Here is a 16,810-nt window from a genome sequence, read left to right on the forward strand (position 1 = left end):
CACAGCTTCAGCTTTTATCCTGGGAGTTGATTTAGTTCTTGATTTTTATATGACATGGATATGATACAGTTTTCCGCACAGTGTTTTATTATTATTTTGAGATACATCATGTATGGTTTTATGATATGACACTCAGATTATGGTTTTTGGTTATGTTGAAAAATGAAATTTTTGGGTCGTATTTTTGGGTTGTTTCAAATTCTTACCCTGCCAGAGACTGTAGAGGATTTTGCAGTCTACTGTGATGCCTCAATCACCGGTATGGGAGCAGTCTCGATTTTCCATCCACCCAGGGGCGACGAAAATATACAGAGATCTTCAACCCGATTATTGGTGGCCCTACATGAAGCGGGATGTGGCCTGGTACGTAGAGAGGTGCCTGAACTGTAGGAGGTTCAAGGCGGAGCACCAGAGGCCTCACGACAAGATGCGGCCATTAGACATTCCCGTGTGGAAATAGGAGGACATTACTATGGATTTCATCACGAAGCTTCCCAGGCCTCACGACAAGATGCGGCCATTAGACATTCCCATGTGGAAATAGACGTCCGTTTTACTTCCAGATTTTGGAAGTGGTTTCATGACGAGATGGGGACTCGTCTCCATTTCAGTACCGCTTTCCATCCTCAGACGGACGGGCAGAGCAAGAGGACGATTTAGACTCTTGAGGACATGCTTCGGGCGTGTGTCCTAGATTTTGGTGGCAGTTGGGATACGTATCTTCCATTAGCGGAATTTTCGTATAACAACAGTTATCACCCTAGCATTGACCGCCCTCCTTTCGAGATGCTGTACGGGAGGAAGTGTAGGACCCTGATTTGTTGGGGCGAGGTCGGTCAGCAAGTCATCGGGAGCACCGAAGTGGTGCTCAAGACCACGGAGTTGATCCAACAGGTTCGTAGTAGACTGCAGACTACGCAGAGTAGACAGAAGAGTTACGCCGACAGGAGGCATTCAGACTTGGAGTTTTAGGTGGGCGATATGGTCCTCCTGAAGGTATCACCCTGGAAGGGTGTTATTAGGTTCCGAAAAAGAGGCAAGTTGGGCCCCAGGTTCATTGGTCCTTTTAGGGTTTTGGCCCGGGTGGGTCAGGTTGCTTATCTGTTGGATGTTCCGACAAAGCTTAGCCAGATCCACAACACTTTCCATGTTTCTCAGTTGAGGAAGTGTTTGGTGGACGAGTCAGCAGTTGTACCCTTGGAGGATATTCATGTTGATAGCAACCTAAATTATCTCAAGAGACCAGTTGCGATCTTAGATCGGAAGACGAAGACCTTGAGGAACAAGGTGGTTCAGTTAGTGAAGGTTCAGTGGCATCACCGAAAGGGTTCAGAGTGGACGTGGGAGACCGAGGGGGATATGAGGGAGCATTATCCAGCGTTATTTTCAGATTCAGCAGCAGCAACAGACTTCAAGGACGAAGTCTAAGATAAGTGGGGGAGAGTTGTGACGCCCCATTTCTGGTATGTAATTTAAATAAAGTATTTTCATTTTTTAAGGGGTACTCGACAAGTCTGTAGCCCGACTCGTCGAGTAGAGACAGGATGATCACGCAATTTGAGTTGGCTACTCGACGAGTCCATACGCTGGGACTCAACGAGTCCACTTGTCTGGATGAAGCCCTAATTTTAAGGGTTTGCACCCTATTTAAACGCATTTATGCGCCCCAACCTCGCCTCCATCACCCTTAGAGCATCTCTTACCAAAACCTAGCCCCCCTTAAAGAGTGTGTGAGTGATTGTTGCTTTGTGAAGGAACTTTTGGTGCATTTTGGAGCAAGTAGAAGAAGGAGAAGGTTGAACAGTTCAAGGAAGAAGAAGTAGATCCAGAACACACTCCTTTGTGGTCATCTTTTCTAGTAATAAAGTCTCCATCTTTCTTATTGATCTAGTAGATCTTGTTTGTCCCCAAATTGTTGATATTAAGCCCAAAACCCCCAAATCCTTTGTGATGAAGCCTTATGATCGAGTTATACTTCAGATCTGGACCCTCATTGCATTCTGGAAGCATAAAGTTATAGTTTTGGTCGTGATTAAGGTCCCTCTTGAGCTTGAAGCCCCATTAAGAGCTTAGATTTGGCATTTGGAGCCTTTTAAAGCCATGCATGCACGTAAAGCTTGCAACTTTACGTGATTAGCATGCCCTAGAAGCTTGGATCTGTGATTTGGAGCCGCTACATGGCTCAAAACAAGTCTGTATGGAAAAAGGACTGAATGGACTCGGCGAGTCGCAAGGTTGACTCGGCGAGTCATATGAAGATAGCCGTGGACTCGACGAGTTGGATGAGTAACTCGGTGATTCCGATAAAGATTGCCTTAGACTCGACGAGTTGTATGAACAACTCGACGAGTCGGATGAGTTTTCCCCATTATAGTAGAGTTTGAGCGAAATAGCTTGATTTCTTCTTAGTTACACGTAAAGTCTGCAACTTTACGTGTTCAGATGGTCCCAGGGGCTTAGATCTACGAGTTAGATGCTCTGAAATGGATTAGAATCGATCGTATGGAATCTGCATGTTAGGATTCGACGAGTTGTTCTTCGTACTCGACGAGTCGAGTCGCGAGTCCCCCCGTCTTTCCTCGATTTGTGAGTTCAGGGTGAATCAGTGGGTGGGGAAGGGACTCGATGAGTTAAAGTCAGAGTTAGTAATGAAGGGACTCGGCAAGTTCGCGCCCTGACTCGGCGAGTCCGGTCAACTGAGAGTTGACTTTAACCAGGGTAAAATAGTCACTTTACTCTGAGGGCATTTATCAGTACCTGATCTAGTGTTTTTGAGATTTGTAGCCGGACAGTTCCGGAGCAGCAGTCAGCCACTTTTAGAGTTAGCATCTCAGCAGCCAGCGTTACGAGGTGAGTTTCCTTCCAGTAGGAACGGGTCTATAACCACAATGTCGACCCGTTTAGTTAGCAGTAGTTCCGGACCTCGGTCCGATGCAGTAGTTAGATTGCTTGATGTCTTTGTGATTCAAGCATGTTTTTGTATTATGTGTTTCGGACCCTGGTCCGATGAAGTATGCACTATATGTGTTCATGCTAGTTGATATGTTTATGCTATGTTATGTTCAGTCAGTTCCGGACTTCGGTCCGATGCAGGGAAAAGGCCCCAGTTAGTTCCGGACTTCGGTCCGATGCAGTTTCCGGACTCCAGTCTGATGCAGAGGGCAAGGCCCTGGTTAGTTTCCGGACTTCGGTCCGATGCAGTTTCCGGATTTCGGTCCGAGTTAGTGGGCAAGGCCCGGTATGTGTTTTATATGTTATTGTATGGTATGTGATAGTTTAGGGGAGCTCACTAAGCTTCGTGCTTACAGTTTTTCAGTTTTGGTTTTAGGTACTTCCGCTAGCAACGAGAAGAGCTCGGGATGATGGCATCGCACGCACCACAACTTCAGTTTTATCCTGGAAGCTTATTTCGGATATTGTTATGATTGATATAGTTTTTTTTTACACAATTGCTATGACATTTGAGTTACTCATTCCATGGTTTTATTATATATGATACTCGATGATTCGATTTTTAGTAATATTAAAACAAAAATTTTTGGGTCGTATTTTGGGTCGTTACAAAATGACAACATCTTATCAGAGAATAAAGAGACGAGGTCTAATGTGATGCTCGTTAGAGTTTTTAACAAACCGAAGACGTCTCTCACTAAATCCACTAGCGCCAAGAATGAATCTAATGTTGGTGACCTGCTCTGCCGTAAGGATGATAAAAGGGTTTTGTTGAATTTTATAAAAACATGAAGAAGACTGATGATGAGGTTCAATATAATAGGCGAGCCTCAACATTCTATTTGAGGTTGTGTCGTTGAAGAAGACTGATGATGGAGGCTAGAAAAAGAAAAGAACAGAGAACATGATTTAGATTTCTTAACGAGAGCAAGAGGTGGTGTGACGAAGGTCGGAGAAGAAGGGAGAAGAAAATATGGCTATCAAAATTGTACCACGGAAAACCAAACAACATGCTACCAACCGAACCAAGAAAATTTGTAATCACATATTTGGTAGCCAACAAGTTTGGTTGGTAGTACCGTACCAATTGAATAATCTTGGTACGGTAATTGTATAAAATTTTGAAAACCACGATAATACCGTACCAACCAATTATATATATATATATATATATATATATATATATATATATATATATATATATATATATATATATATATATATATATATATATATAAACGCAATCGTATATTTCAATTGTCAATTGTGTTTAGTGTTTACAATTTTAAGAACATTATATAAGTTATTTGGTTGCATTAGTTGATAGTTATTACCACGTTAAAACACAAAATTGAAACGTTACTTTAGCGTTACTTCAATAGAATTCTTTTGTAAATTAAAAGAACTATGTAACTAATTTTTTTACTAAACTTCAAAATTAGCCGATGTATTTGCTTATTTTAAAATATTACAATATATAATTAAAAGAAGTCAGAATATAACATTTCTAATTTGTACCAACCAACTTGTTGGTAGCCAAATATATTGGTACCAAGTATACTTGGTACAGTACCGGTAGGAAACTTTTTATACCAATTATAGTTGGTACGATATACAGTTTAAGAAAAAACGAATTGATATCGTACCAATTCCACCCCTAGAAGAAAATGTTGACTTATCTAGGTTTTTTTTATTCCATATTTATTTATTTTTTAAAATTATAAAAAAAACTAAAATAATCAATTTATCCATGTGGGATGAAGGTGGAGTTTTTCATTTCAAAATCACCCGGAAATAAAGGGTATATACCCTATTTTAATATGTAAATGTTAAGTTTAGACATTTATTGTTCAAAAAGATATATATATATATATATATATATATATATATATATATATATATATATATATATATATATATATATATATATATATATATTAAAATTCTCCATCCTTAGCTTAGCTACAGTAAAGTGTGGCTAAGGTTGGCAAAATTAGTCCTTTGTTTATTTGTGCATGTTCAATTTTGTACTTTCTTTCTATTGATCCATTTAAAAAAAAACCCAGATATACATCCCGGTAAATGAGTCGACGACTGAATAATACATGTCCGCTTCTTCTTCTCCACCGTTTAATTCTCCAATCAGATGCTCACCGCCTCAAAACTGCTTCATTCTCATCAACCTATATATCACTGCCTACTGCTTACCTTCTACACAAAAAAGCAGACAATGTTGCGATCTCTGACGCTCCCCTTTCTTGCTCCTCAACCGCTCATCGCTTTCAATCAAATTGGAACCACGACGATATTCACTCTAAGTCAGATTCCTATTCGGACTTGGGGGTATTGATTCTATTCTTCAGCCGATGAAAGCGGACACGACAAGTAGAGGCGGCGGAGAGAATCGACCGATGAGGTCGACGCCTACTACTCCTTCTCTGTATTTCACTTTGTTTTAACTTCGTTCTATTTCAACTTTTAATTTGGGCTTACTAGAATTCTGCTTGCTAATTGCAGGGCGCTGGTGGCGATTCACTATGACACCTTCGAAAGTACAGGGGAGTTTCTTTTTCAGACTTTGACTTTTTTAATGTTTCTTATTTTGCTTTTAGAAAAAATGTTGATTATGTGTTAACAACTTTCTTCAATTGATTTGCTTCTTTTCTTTGTTGTTTGGTATTTGTATGCTTTCCAATGTTCTGTTTTTGCCTGTTGTCGTTGTTTTCAGAAATTCGTCGCTTTCATGTCGTCTTTCTTCAAATCGCACTCAACGTATTTGTTATTGTGTTATGTTGTTACTCCGTTGACATCTATATTCTCTAATAGATTTCTTTCACAAAAGCTACCAACCCTTGCACCCATCGAGTTGACAATCTGTTGATTTTATTTATTTCCTTTGTAGGTCATCAGAGGGTATGTAATGGAAAACGATTTCCCTGGGATATGAGATTTTTTTAGGAACTTGGAACTCCATTTCCATCGATTTCATTTAAAATTGAAGGTAAGTTTCACAGGATTCGAATGAGAAAGTCGTTGATTGAAGTTCCAATTCAAGTCTGAAGTCTGAACAAATGAATGTTATTCTGTAGGAACTACTACTGCACGGTATGTGTTTGTTGAAATGTCAATGTTGATGAAGAGTTTGTTTTTTGATTTGGGATCGGTGATGATGGAGATATGTAAGATTTAGGCCATCTTCTGGAAAAAATAACTATGGTATGCTCCACAAGAGTCTATTTCTGCCTCTCATTTTCCAGTCCTAAATGATTTTTCTATTTTAATATTTATTTTCTCGTTTTAGTTTTCTATGTATACAGTTTACTTATGAAAGATGTTAAGTCTGGACTGTAGATGTAGGTGAAGTTGTTGAAGGCGGAAAGGAGTTCGAGGGAGATAGGGAAGAAATTGGCATTTGTGGATGCCATGGCAACATCTGGTATTATATAGACTTAACACAAATTGACATTTGTGTTTTCTTCTTTCTTGCATCTTATGATGTTATTGTTTAGTTTGAACTTTTAAGGGTAAAACTGACAACTGGTATCAACATGGTTTTCAGGGAATTGATAGTTACCACCCTAATATGGGTTTACAATGACAAAAACCTAATTTGAAAAATCAACATTGGTTTTATTTAGTATCATAATAGCAAAAGGTCTTAGGACATACCCATGGGCAAGGTTACATTGGAGCTTCACCAAATTGTGGTGTTGTTGGATTACCTAAAGACATTCAAAGTATGAAAGACGGTTAACCCATAAGAAATGATAGATCTGTAGGCTCTGCGGGTCAAATGAATTCAGCCAATAGTAGAACCTTAAATATTAAATGGATTTTTTTCTAACATTTATCGTTGTTTATTCAATAACTTATGAAATAAGACTGATTACCATTCCATGAATACAACATTGAACCGTTAATTTTTTTGGTCGCTTTGCTTGGTTATTTGAAAATTCGAAATCACTCATATGTATATTCCATATCCTCCTTAATAAATCCTTAATAAATGAAAGTTTTTTTTGCCACTTGTCAATCTCTCATGAGTTTTGACACTTGTCATTTTGTGGTAATTTTGAAATAAATATTATCTATTTGTCAATTTTTGTGGTTTGTTTTCATTTTTAGTTAAAGTCATATACTTATATATGTAAAGTATTAAATATCATATATATGATATTAAATTGTAATAAATACGTTTCTTTTTTATTTTTAAAGTTGTACATTAAAAAATATTTCATTTTATACTTTAAGGTTAATCATTTTTTAAATCATCCCGTATAATATACAGGTCCCACACCTAGTTTTGATTATAATAGAATATGTTTATAGGAGGTAAACATCTGTTAGAGCTCAATCGTGTGTTATGTATGGTGTCTACCCCCTGTTGATAAAATTTACCTGAAAATGTGGAAAATCGTACAATTGATGAGTTTAATGGTGATATTGTTAAAACGAGACAAGGGAAGAAACCACTTCTCTTTGGTAATGTATTTTTCAAACTTTAACAAGGTATACCTCTCCTCATATATTGACCCTATGTAAAATGGGCTCAATTGTAAATGTAAACGTAAGGGCAAAATAGTCATTTTTTCATAGGATTAATGGTTTAAAAGAAATAGTATTAATTTGAAATGTTCCTTATGATCAATATTTTACACTAATTGGAGGGAAAGTGTCTGAAGTTAATTAAAGATGAAAAGAACATGTGTTCTAATATAGAGCTAATAGTTTGGTTTATAAGGTCATTAGCAAACTTATTATTTGTAAATTTAACATTTTTATATATAAATTTAATTTTTTAATCTTTGATAATGCAGGTTTTTGGTCTCTACTTTATGGAATCATACATTGGAATACTTTATCATGCAGTTCTACATCGAAACTTCATGACACTTCAGCAAGTTATAACCCAACGTTTAATCATATCAGAGGTAATAAAATTATAAAATTATGGTTACATTTTATTAAATGTATAATTTTTTTAATTTTTAAAAAGTGTTGGATCCAAAAATGTTCTCTACGTGCTGGAGAATCTAATTGAGAATTGTCTGCCTTATGTGAAATACAGTTATAGAAAATAGCTATTCGGTAAGTCTTATTATTATTATTATTTTTATTATATTGAGAGCCTAATAATTAATAAATACTGAGTCATCATTTGTGAAGTCACAAGAGAAAACAGAAGAAAGGGTATGCAGGTGGAAAACATATTTTCAATTCTAAGGTAGAAAAAGAGTATCTTATGATCTTTCAGGTTGATGATGATTTAAAGGAAAAAAAGAGACCATTATTGACTCAATTCTTCTCACCCATTTTTCTAAAGGTATTTGATCATGCAACATTTTTTTTTTGTTTCAAATGATATGGTTTTTCAGTGGTTTATTTGTTCTCTTATTTGGATGGAAAGAAAGAACAAACATGGTAATTTATTGTTTTTTTTTCTCGACTCGCTTTACATTTATACCTATTTTTTTCTGTTTTTTTTTTCAATTTCTCTTAATTTCCTTACCAAAAACCCACAATACATTGCCATTTGGTTCATTTTCTATTTCTTGATTATAAGTTCAGTAAATAGCAATGTATTTTCAATTAACAGCTTTTTCTGTTTTTTTATATTTATTTATTTATTTTATTTTCAAAAAAGAAACACTAACTAGCAATGTACTTTGAATTTTATGTTCTCACTAGAAAGCTGGAAGGATGAACTCAGGTTAAGATTTTTCATTTTGGGTTTTTCCTTGGATTTTGCTGTTATTTTTTAGTTTTTTTTTAATTGTAGGTAACGTTGATATTGGTTTTATTGGTGAGAGTTAGATACAAAAGTATTATGAGATCTGTTTTTCTTTTGGAAAATTGGATATTTTTTTAATTTTTCTAGGATTTGGACAGATTTACCCTTTTCACTTGGTTTTGTCCCATTCTTTGATATTAGGGAAATTTAGGTGTATTATATAGAACTCTGACAACTTTTTGGATCATTTATGTCATTCTCATATCAGAATAACAATCAAACATCTATTAACATTTTTAGAAGAGTTATCAAATTAGCAACCTACACATCATACATTTGATCATACATTTGTCACCTTCTTGAGCACTTATAAAGATTTGTCTTTAATTAGCGTTGATGTAGTTGTGTTTGCATGTTAAGTGGTTATGGTTTGTCACCTGACTTATGTTTGTTTATTTATATGTATTGTTTAAACTAATACTTATATCAAACTTTTCATTGAGTAGTACATAATTTATGGTAAGGTAAAAAAAAGTTCATTGCCTATATTAGTGATAAAAACAAAAGTATTTTGTAATTATGGGCAATTTGTCCTCTTTGCAGGCAGCCAAGAAATATCCGATAAAAAGGACCCGTCAGCAACCTCGCTCCCTCTCGGAGCGAGGGACAACCTCCTAGTTTTAATTATTAATTCGGGACAAAGTCAATAGTTTATTATGCTATAGCTTCAAAAAATATTTTTGTATTTACAACGGGTCATTAAACAAAATTTATTTGCTTTGATTAGAAAAAACATCATAAATGGTCCCTGTGGTTACCCGAAATCTGAAGTTTAGTCCTCGTGGTTTAAAAACCTCATAGATGGTCCCTGTGTTTTCAAAACTTTTGACGATTGGTCTTTATTGCTAACTTCGTTAACTTTTGCCCGTTAATTGAGGGGTATTTTCGTCATTTCACACCATAGGGACCATTTATGATATTTTCAGTTATTTTTTAAAAAAAGAAAAAACTAAATATAATTATTAAATATATAAAGTCTCTCTCTCTCACTCTCTCTCTCTCTCTCTCTCTCTCTCCACCGTCAACATCCTTTTCCTTCAAAGGAAAAACCCGAAACTTCAAAATCGATTCAATTGTTAACCATAATTTACAATCAAATAAACCTAGTTTTCACCAAATCCTTCACCACCACTCCATCTCCCTTGAAGATCAAACATCAATTTAGAGGGATAAGATGAGAATCTGGTGTTTCTAGAATGATGGCGAAAGATGTGCAAACGAGAATGATGAAAGAGGATACAGATCCTTGGTCATCTGCAATTCCATTACTGAAGGGCGTTGTTATCGGATTTAACAATCGAGTTAGGGTTTATGAACTAGAAAATAGAACTCGGGGTTTCCTCAACCGCAAATAACAGAGAGTAAAAGTGTATTGCAACCTGCAACCAAATCCAAATTAAAAATTGTAGCTTCATCGTCTCTGCCTTTTTTCTCGATGGAAGTTGCATTGGACTTCACTATAGAGGAGAATGATAACAAAGTGAGAATATCCTGCAAGATCTAGGGCTCGAAAGCAAGTTAATTTATGTTACCATATTGTTCATATGATGATCAGAGAACCAAAATTAACCATGAGGGATTTATGGAGGGAGTTTTGAGTTTCCAATAATGGCGGTGAAGGTGGCGGTGGTGTTTGTGAGTATGTGTGTGTGGTTAGAGAGAAGATGAACCAAAAATGCAAACACACTTATGTTTGTTCTTAAGACCCACTGTGAAGAAATCTATGGTTGGAGAGAGAGAGAGAGAGAGAGAGAGAGAGAGAGAAGCTAATAGTCGATCGTTGTTTGTTCTTTTTGCAGGTTCTATGTAAGATTTGCGATGGAGACCTAAAAGATGAACTTAAATATGAAACAGTCACTTCCTTCAATGATTTTGCAAGCTCTATGTAAGATTTGCGATTTTAGAAGTTTTAAGCTTGAATTCCCAGCAACAGTTCTTCTTTCTATCTTAATCATATGGGTTCCGGTCTTCGAGAGAGGGAGGCTAGATGCATAGATCGAAGAATGAACCCAAATTGTTTGGCCTTGAGGTGTATTGTAAATAGAGAAAGAAAACCCGAAAATTGTTTGTGGTTTTTTTCTTCATCTGGGTTTCGTTTTGTAGTTATTCTGATTCCATTTTTGACAAGAATAGTTTTGGATGAAGAAGTGTGAAGAAGATGAAGATAGGTCCTGCAAATGATTTGGAGAGAGAGAGAGACAGAGGGAGAGAGAGATTATATATTAAATAATTATATTTAGTTTTTTCTTTTTTTAACAAATAACTGAAAATATCATAAATGGTCCCTATGGTGTGAAATGACGAAAATGCCCCTCAATTAACGGAGAAAAGTTAGCGGAGTTAGCAATAAGGACCAATCGTCAAAAGTTTTGAAAACACAGGGACCATCTATGAGGTTTTTAAACCACGGAGACTAAACTTCAGATTTTGGGTAACCACAGGGACCATTTATGATGTTTTTTCCTTTGATTATGTTCTTATGATCACTTGTATTTGGATGATAATGTCATAATTAAGTACGAAGATGTTATAATAAACAAATGGAAAATATCTAAAAAAATCCTAATATTTTGAGAATTTTTTTTAATAAAGTTCTAAATTTATTTTTTTAAATACAACAGGCTCACTATTTAACATTTTGAATAAAAAAATCCAAGAAATCGACTGATTTATTCACTTTAACCATTTTTGACATGTTCTGCAGGTCATGGGATCCAATTGTTAATTTTTCTAAAATAATGAGATTTTTCTACAGATTTGTCAAAATTTGTATATAATGTATAAAAATATTTTTTTTACGTATTTATATATATTTGGACGTATTTATGTATTTTTTAAAGTTTTTATATGTACATGTTTACGTATTTTTATATATTTTAAATATACACACATATTTTTTTACATGTTTATATGTATTTTTTAGTATTTCACATATTTTTTTTTAAGTATTTTTATGTATTATTTTTATGTATTACGTATTTATATGTATTTTTGTATATTTTATGTATTTTTTATGTTTTTTATATAGATGTTTATGTATTTTTATGTGTTTTAAATGTATAAACGTATAGTATTTTACATATTTTTATGTATGACATATTTATATGTACTTATATGTATTTATGTATTTTTTAAAAGTTTTTTATATAGATGGTTATGTATTTTAAATGTATAACCGTATTATTTTTATGTATTTATATAGTTTTTTACTTCAATTCGTCTCCACCATGTCATCCAATTCCCACAGCTTCTTCAAGTACGTCTATATGGTTTTCGTACATACCTACATATTTTATACTTTTCCCATTCGCTTATCTTGAAATTAAACATCAAAATAAAAAACAAAATAATAATTCATGCACATACGAAAACATCATCGGTCTCATGTGGCCTAAGGGAACCCCAAGTCTCATACGGAGAAGATGAAGATGTGTGTGGTGAAAATTAGAATTTATTATGTCATTATGTGACTTTAAATCTAAAAACTAATGGAACATCAAACATTTAACGATTTTATGTGAAACTCGTTGTATTATTTGGCATTATTTTAAAACGTTGTTTCATATTTTGTATAAAGAAGAACATTATTGTATATTTATATTCTTATGATTAAACTTATTTATTATTTTTTGAATAATTTTCTTAATAATTAATGTTCATCGGTTAATCCCCTGATTAATTCCCACTTAACTGATTAGTACCTTAATCTCAGTATAGTGACGTTTTTTACAACCTTGGTATTAGGTAAAGAAGCTTACAAAGGGGTAATGTTAGTTAGGATCTGTCGCGGTGGCAATGTTGGCTGTTGCATCGGTATGTTTTCAGTCTCCTTGGAAGGGGAGAGGGATAGTGGCTCCAGAGTGGAGGTTTGAACAGAGCAAAGTGGGATAACAGGTTAACAGACTCGGGAGTAGTATGAACCGGTGATGAGAATGGTGTAAGAGATTGCAGTTGGAGGTCAAGGACCTAGAGATCGTGATAGGGAGGAATGAGTGGGGTTACACTCAGATGTGGCAAACCAAAGGGTTCGAGGGTAACACAAGGACAGGGTCCTTGGTCCCAAGCATGGTTATAGGTTGAGTTATGTATACGGAGGTATTCCAATTTGGGGTATTCCATCATGAGGATGACCGGACCCTATGATTGCTTGGACCTGATGTGTTTGGTATTCCAACCCGAGGGTTGATTGAACCAAACATGTGTTGGGATGCGAGGGTATTCCATCCTGGGGATGAGTGGACCCATCGTAGGCACACCTGGTATTCCAGCATGAGGCTGATTGGACCAGGCATGAGTATTGGTTCGGTAAGAGTATCGATGAATGTTCGGTTGAATATCAGTTAAGAGAGAGACCAAGTGGGGTCGACAACAGAGTAGGACTCGTGGTTCTATTTTCAGGTTGGGAATTCGGGTTCCCACGGTTGAGTAGTTCCTTTTCATAGAAATGGGAAGACGTCAAGGAATGGATAGTTTGGACAGCCTGTCTGGGAGAGGGATCCAATTTAACTTTCCGGGTTTAGGGCTTCCGGAGAGGTAAGTATTGAGTCTGCATGAGAAGGATTAGGTATCTCTTTGAGAGGGAGTTACAGCGGGACTAGTCTGCCTTAGTGGTCGTCACGCTTTAGGGGCGTGAATATGCTTTTCAGGATTGTGGATAGTCGGAGTTGGCAGTTGGCGATTTCGAGGGCGAAATCATATTTAAGTGGGGGAGAATTGTAACGCCCCGTTCTAAGAGTAGTTATTTATGGTTCCCCGAGATCAAAGAGTAAGGGCGTTTAGGTTTTTTTATGGGCATTGGGTTTTATTCGGAAAGGTTTTGGTTCGGGGTGTGTCGCTAGAAGCGTAGGGCTTCTCGCCACCTTTTCGTGGATATAAAGTTCGTCGGAAACAGACTTAGAATAAAGGAGTTATGACACTTTGAAGGTATTGTCACTTATGGCACTTATTAGAAAGAGTTGGCAAGGAAAGGCCATGCACGCAAGGGACACGCGTGGGTACGCCCAACGTAAGGGAGTTAATGAAACGCGATATCCCTCGACGTACGCCCATCGTACGTCTATCATCCGGAAACCCTAATTTTAGGGCCATCCACTATATAAGGTACATTATGGTTCCACCCCCAGCCTCCATATCTGCCATCTTACCCTCAGAATACCCTAAGTATCCATTCTTCTTCCATTGTGTTGGGTTGAAGATCTGTTTAATGTTGCGTCATTGGGCTCGGCTATTTATTCAATTATTTTGTACTCCGGTTTGGGCCTGTCCAACCGAGAGCCTATTAGGTTTATTATATAAGTATATGCTTGCATGCATAATTAGGTTAACGATCTAGAATAGAAGATAGAGAATTACGATAGCCTTAATTTTCTTTATCTTTCCTGTAAACCTTCTAACCCTCTACAGTTGATGTTCTTGATCGAGCTCTTCTGAGGGTTGTTTTATAATCATTCGACACGTTTGATTCATTCTTGAGTTGTTTACTGCTTTAGTGTTCTTGCTGTTTAAGTTTTTATTTACCTGTTTAAGATCTAATCGATCTTCAAGATTAAGTTTTAATCTCATCAATTGGTATCAGAGCAGGAGGCTGTGTAATCGATACACTTCTTTTCTGTGAAAAAGGTTTGAATTAGGGTTTTCCGCAATTACTGATATTTATTGAGCCGTCATCTCATTATTGACGTATCTTGATATTTATTGTTTTGCCCTAATCTGATTTATTACAAGTCTGATCTTTAAACAGGTTATTCGATCATTATGGACGAGTCGCAATCGAATCCCATCAATATTTCCAACAGCATTGGATCAACCACGAAGATTCCCATCCTATACACCCATGATTATGAAGTCTGGGCGCATCACTTTGAAGACTATGTTATAGGATCTGAGGATAATGGATACCTCATCTGGGAAGCAATTATCAATGGACCGTTTTCTCACTCTGCAACGTCAAGGATTATTAAAACTCAAAAGGAGTATAATGATCTACTGAAGGATGTTAAAGATATTGCGCAAGATGAAAAGGATAAATTCCAGTGCAATATCAAGGCGTTAAGATTGATCAGATTCGCCCTTCAGTCCGACACTTTCAGGTTGGTAAGTTCATGCACAACAGCAAAGGAAGTTTGGGATAGACTTCGTGAACTGTACTCTACAGACGAGGATCTTGAACACTCTATTCAAACCTTGCTCTTATCTGAGTTTGGAGAAATCAGGCAAGGAGCCGAAGAAACTGTGACTCAAACGTTCGATCGCTTCAATCATCTTCTCAGCAAGATGATCAAACATGACATCGAAAGGAAGCTTATCGAGCAGAAGGTTACGTTCTTAAATGGTCTAAGATCAGAGTGGAGAGCAGTGGTATCTATAGTTAAAGCCCATGAGCAGTTTAAATCATATTCTTTGGCGAAACTGGTGGGTATTCTCAAGTCTCAGGAGAAAATTGTGCTGCAGGAAAAGAATGTTGTCTCAAGCCTAGGTTCGCTGGCCCTCCTGTCAAAAAGTAAAGCTGTGATGGAGGACGAAGACCTCAACTTGGAGAAGTATGACCTCACGGCTGAGGATTATGCTATGATGGTATCTAACCCCAAAAGGTTCATTAAGAAGAGATTCCCCAGCAACAAAAACCGAAACTGGCAGGGGAGTTATAGTTCAGAAAAGGTTAAAGATGAACCGAAGGTTGATGAGTCTAAGAAGGAACCGAAGGCAGAGGGTGATTCTGGAGTAAGCTGTTACTACTGTGGAGGGAAAAACCACTATGCTAAGGATTGTGTCCTCAAAAAGATGGCTGAAAAGGACGAGGAAGCTTTGCTGCAGAAAAAGCTTGATGAGATGAGAAAGAAGAAATCTACCGCTAACCCTTCTATGAATGCTCTAATTGTGCAGGGTTCGGTTGCTGATGACGAGTTCGGTGGCGTGGAAGTTTGGTCAACCGACTCTGAAGACGATGAAGTGAGGAAGCCTTCTCATGGAAAGGCTTGTGTGGCAAAAGAGGAGAGCAGTGGAGGAAGGTGCTTGATGGTGTCTGAAGTATCTCAGATGAGGGGATACAACACTGATGGTGGAAGCAATGAACCGAAGGAGCAGCAGGATATGTGCTTTACAGCCAAACCGCTCAGCGTGCAGTTCAACGAACTCGATGAACTGATCAAGAAGGTACAATCGGTTTTTGTTTCATTTAAAGTACCACAATGCTCATATGAAAAAGAACTAAAAAGTGTTAATTCTCGAATCTCTCATCTAGATAGTAGTTTAACTCAAACTCGAGTCACCAATTCTAACCTAACTGATCAATTAAGCAGGGTGTCTTCGAAGAGTGAGGAACGGCGCATGTGGATCGAGCTGAAGGAGTCAGAATTAGTTAAAACAAAAGATGAAAACATTTATTTACAAAGGGACAATTTAAAGCTGTTGAAACAGCGAAATGTTTTTTGTTTAATTGCCAAACGTCTTTACACTAATATTACTCAGCTCCACTTGGATTGTGAAATAGGACAAAGGATTCATCGCATGATTTTGCCCTTCCTTGAGTTTAAGGAGGATGAAATTGATGCTGAAGCTTATAATTGTGAGAGTGTGATATCATCTGATGACGTCAATCCGACCTATATGTATGGACTGGACAAAATAGAATCTTTCATTAAATCCAAGGACCATAAGGACATGCTTAAAAACCTTTTGGATGAAAATGATAGACTTAAACTGAGAACCGAAACCATACAAAAATTTGACTCTTTAAACGCCAACTTGAGCTCAGAAAACAAAATTGATGTTGAAAATGCATCTGGGCTTAATGAGGATGACAATATGAGTGAAATTTCTGTAGAGGACACGGTTGACTGCTCAGAATTTGTGAAAAGCGAACCTGAAAACCACAAGAATCTAATTTCAGAAAATTCAGTGGAGTTTGCTCGATTGTCCCAACAAAAGTCCCCGATTTTAGCAGAGAAAGCAGTAGTATATCAAAAGGTCAGGACAACTCCAAATCAAGTGTACAAGGTCACAGGAGTAACCGAACATCAGATTGCTGAACTCACAGCAATTGTAAACGAAGACAATGCTGATGGCTGT

At 36.7% G+C, this 16,810-nt stretch overlaps 1 protein-coding gene across 3 annotated transcripts; it reads left to right on the top strand.

The window, feature by feature from the left end:
* The first annotated feature begins 5,034 nt into the window (after positions 1-5,034).
* LOC111888632 (uncharacterized) lies at positions 5,035-16,229 on the top strand. Of its 3 annotated transcripts, XM_052764375.1 has the most exons (6): positions 5,035-5,368; positions 5,470-5,953; positions 6,042-6,388; positions 7,770-7,883; positions 14,484-15,895; positions 16,042-16,229. In XM_052764375.1, exons 3-6 carry the CDS (start codon positions 6,376-6,378, stop codon positions 16,057-16,059), a joined length of 1,557 nt encoding a protein of 518 aa, XP_052620335.1. In that variant the 5' UTR covers positions 5,035-5,368; positions 5,470-5,953; positions 6,042-6,375; the 3' UTR covers positions 16,060-16,229. The 3 variants fall into 3 exon arrangements, 1 of the variants encoding a protein (XP_052620335.1); XR_006192500.2 differs by lacking the exons at positions 14,484-15,895; positions 16,042-16,229 and adding an exon at positions 9,287-9,500 and having other exon boundaries at positions 7,770-8,275; XR_002849269.3 differs by lacking the exons at positions 14,484-15,895; positions 16,042-16,229 and adding an exon at positions 8,641-8,976 and having other exon boundaries at positions 7,770-8,275.
* Positions 16,230-16,810: the final 581 nt, after the last annotated feature.

Source organism: Lactuca sativa, chromosome 5, assembly GCF_002870075.4.
Source record: "Lactuca sativa cultivar Salinas chromosome 5, Lsat_Salinas_v11, whole genome shotgun sequence".
Taxonomy (NCBI): domain Eukaryota; kingdom Viridiplantae; phylum Streptophyta; class Magnoliopsida; order Asterales; family Asteraceae; genus Lactuca; species Lactuca sativa.

What these genes read in the sequence shown, in the direction of transcription:
- LOC111888632 (XM_052764375.1), top strand. An exon ending in AACGTTTAATCATATCAGAG is followed by an intron (nt 7,884 to 14,483) that starts GTAATAAAATTA and finishes ATCTTTAAACAG; the next exon opens with GTTATTCGATCATTATGGAC.